This window comes from Rattus norvegicus, chromosome 15 (assembly GCF_036323735.1).
Source record: "Rattus norvegicus strain BN/NHsdMcwi chromosome 15, GRCr8, whole genome shotgun sequence".
In the NCBI taxonomy this organism is placed as follows: domain Eukaryota; kingdom Metazoa; phylum Chordata; class Mammalia; order Rodentia; family Muridae; genus Rattus; species Rattus norvegicus.
In genome coordinates, this window is record NC_086033.1 from 33,673,264 (window position 1) to 33,677,033 (window position 3,770).

Below are 3,770 nucleotides of genomic sequence, written 5' to 3' on the forward strand. Positions count from 1 at the left end.
CTCTTTCCTCACCTGATGGTTTAAAAGTTGTGAGAAGTAACGAAGTGACCAGTTGAGACCTGGTCAGACCCTGAAGAGGATGTTCCTGTTCCTATTCTTCCTGGAGGTCATTCTACCAGTCAACACTGAAGGAGGTAATCAGCCATCTGCACTCCTAGAAATGTGCCATGCGGCTCCCAGCACTGACACCTGCATGGTGCTCAGTCGGGCTGTATCTAAGATCTACTCCTGACTTCGTTCATCTGAGAAGTTAGCTGATCCCAAGCACTAGCAATGGATAAATAGGACCCCAAAAGCACAGTGAACTACTTGCAGTGGCACCTGGTGAGTGAGACCTTAGTCACCTAAAAGTGACAGATTATGAAAATATCATAGGACCCCACTAGAAGCTGCAGTTGAAAATGAGGGCTGGAAGCTCCAATTGTACAAAACTCAGAGCAAACAGCTTTACCCAGGGGCTGCCACCTGGATTAAGACTAGAAGAATTCTTCTACACAGGTTTCCAGGGTCACCCTGCTCTTGTCTCTGTTCTTCTGAACCATACAGGTCCACCATGACACTTAGCCACAATCTAACAGAGCCAACAAAGTGTAGCTTCATTTCTTCTCTACAGCTTGATGGAGACAGGCAGACACAGGATCCTCCAACCCATTTCTTCTCCTCTCTATGATCCCTACCAGTCTTCTATGTGCTCCCTTCTTCATCCTGAAGGCTATCTCAGTGCCTTAGGAAGACCAATCTATGCTGAAGTTCAGATGCATTAGGAGGCCTCCTCCCAGCCTCTCACTTAGCACACTTGAGAGGGGCTCAGTGGTTATACAACAATCCTGCCTCTAAGTGGAGTTCTTAGTACATACCATGAATCAGAACAGAGGCAAAGCAGCCAGAGTTTTCTACCTCAACATCATGCTTACTAAGTGAGCAGGACAGCAGCTGAATCATGAGACGGGAACAACTGTAGCTGTGTGGAATGTGTCTACATCTACTGCACAATGTATGCTGAATTTGACCTTAATGTGTTCACAAGATTTGATTTGAATCAAGAGAAAGTCTTGGAATTATCATGACTACAGGTTGAAATGGAAAACCAGGGGAAAGTGATGCCACGCATATGGCTCTGCACCATCCCTCGCAGCATCCGAGCGCCCTTTCTCATTGTGTGATGGCCCCACAACAGGATCTTTTTTCCCTCTGTGTCAAGTCCACAGACTTGCCAAGCATGAAATGTCCCTTATCCTAGCCTCCAGGATTGTTGCACAGTTTCAACGAGCACCAAGATTCAGAATAAGCTTTCTTTTTCAGGAGAGATCATATGGGGTACAGAGTCCAAACCCCACTCCCGGCCCTATATGGCATCCATAACGTTTTATGATAGTAATTCAGACCTCAATCACTGTGGTGGTTTCCTGGTGGCAAAAGACATCGTAATGACAGCAGCTCAGTGTAATGGAAGGTAAGGAGAATCAAGTGGGTCTTTGATGCCTGGGACTGACCAAATAACAACAGATCCTGGCTGTCCGTAAACACGTAGAGCCAAAGGTGAAGATCAACCAGACTTTGTCCTATTTGACCTAAAGTGGTTGTGAAACTCAGGACCAGATTGTGTCAGTGAAGAGTCTGAATGGCTGGGTGGTTATTGAAGACCAATGCAACAAGTTCCCCATAAATTCTTGCTATTTGACTCAGGCAAGCTCTGCCTTACTCTGAGCCCTCAGCCTGCATTTCGGGTACTGCTTCATTGCTCCTGCCTTGCACTTAACCCATCTTCTTTTCACAGCAATATAAAAGTAACCTTAGGTGCTCACAATATCAAGAAACAAGAAAACACCCAGGTCATCTCTGTTGTAAAAGCCAAACCTCACGAGAACTATCACAAACATTCACAGTTTAATGACATCATGCTCCTGAAGGTACCGTTTTGCCAATCTCTGGTTTACTCCCACAGATCACTAGCGTATCAGTCCCATATTTTCTTCTTAGTGGCTGATCTATTGGTCCTACGGCAATAGAATGGGGCTACAGTGGGATTGGGGGAGCTTTGAAAATGGGGAAGATATGGGCAACCTCATGACTGGTTTAAGCTTGCTGAGAGTACCAGACCTTAACTGGCATTCTTCCATCTTTCCGACCAGTTGGAACGCAAAGCTCAGCTCAATGGTGCTGTGAAGACTATTGCCCTTCCTAGGAGCCAGGACTCGGTGAAACCTGGGCAGGTGTGCACAATGGCAGGTTGGGGGACCTTGGCCAATTGTACGTTGTCTAACACACTTCAAGAAGTGAATCTAGAAGTTCAAAAAGGCCAGAAGTGCCAAGGCATGTCTGAAGACTACAACGACTCCATCCAGCTTTGTGTGGGAAACCCCAATGAGATGAAGGCTACTGCTGGGGTAAGGACATAACCATTTTTAAATGTTTTCCCAAGGACAGAGTGATACCTCAGACACACAGCCAGGCCTTCTCCAGCTGCAATACCATGGGTAGTCTAAAGAACATGCAGGGAACAACATATGGGGATCTGGCATTTTCCCTCAGTCACTCTTTTGTCCTTTTGCCATAGGAAAATGGAAGAGCTAAGTCTAGTTGGCCTGAAGGAAGGACACAGCCAAGCCAGATACACTAGTCAGTGAGTCACAGACTCTCTACTCTGTCCTGTTCAGAACAGAGGTCAATAGGGGCACTAGTGTTTCCCATCTGAAAACTAGGCCTTAGTGGAAACAGAGAAGAACATGTAGAAGATGGGTCTGGAAAGAGGTGATAGGAGACTATTCAATAAGACCTCCCCTTTTTCTGTCTACAGGGAGACTCAGGGGGTCCCGTTGTGTGTGATGGAGTGGCCCAGGGCATTGTCAGTTATCGCTTGTGTACTGGGACACTTCCTCGAGTATTCACCAGAATCTCCAGCTTTATACCGTGGATTCAGAAAACAATGAAAGTCCTTCTACAATCCTAGAACACAAAATCTGTGTCTGGGCCAATGTCCAGCATCCTGGGGTATGGCTATCTGAGTCTTAATAAAGAAATCTGTCTGCAGTAAAGAGATGGTGCTGCTGTCTTCCATGAGTGCAGAGCTTAAAACATTTTTATACGCCACCTTCTTCTTCACCCTCTTTTGTCTCATGGTTTCTGTCTTCAGAGACTCTCATAAAGCTTGTGCGTCAAACCTGTGCAATGACCCCATCATAATAGCACATATAAAGGCCAGGACGGTCAGTCCTGGAAAGTCCTACCTTTGTCTGAGAAGGATGCCTTCTTTCTTTCTAAATTCTTCTTCACCCCTTACAGACTTTTGAGGATGAGAAGGATCAAAAGATTTTGCCTCCCACTCTCTTCATTCCCCTAAGGTCTGTCTATGGTCCTGGGAAATCTACTGTACTTGGGTATTTCCCCAATGTCGCCTAGTCCAGGTCCAGCAAGGCCTCTCTACCAAGCTGTCACCTCATCTTAGAACTGTAGCCACCTCTCTTCTCCTTGCCCAAAGGGACTCAGGAGATGAAACAGGACAATCCCAGTATGCAAATCAGAAGCTTTAGAAAGGGACCAAATTGTTGAATGCCCACTCCAGTATGCAGACTCATTGTTCTGCAGCAGGTCCAGGCCAGCACATCTCATAATATTTCTTGGCTCAGAGCCCTGGTGTGAGTTTAGAGTCACGAGCAATCCACTGACTAACTAGTGTCTTAGTCACCTTGTGTACCCAGTCATGGAGGCAGCTCAATATCTTTTAAAACACACACACACACACACACACACACACACACACACACACACAC

General features: G+C 46.2%; 1 protein-coding gene across 1 annotated transcript; it reads left to right on the forward strand.

Annotated features, from left to right (window-relative positions):
• Window positions 1-3,025, forward strand: Mcpt8l3 (mast cell protease 8-like 3). Its single transcript, XM_063274803.1, has 5 exons — window positions 1-134; window positions 1,303-1,453; window positions 1,778-1,910; window positions 2,133-2,387; window positions 2,798-3,025. Exons 1-5 carry the CDS (start codon window positions 80-82, stop codon window positions 2,948-2,950), a joined length of 747 nt encoding a protein of 248 aa, XP_063130873.1. The 5' UTR covers window positions 1-79; the 3' UTR covers window positions 2,951-3,025.
• Window positions 3,026-3,770: the final 745 nt, after the last annotated feature.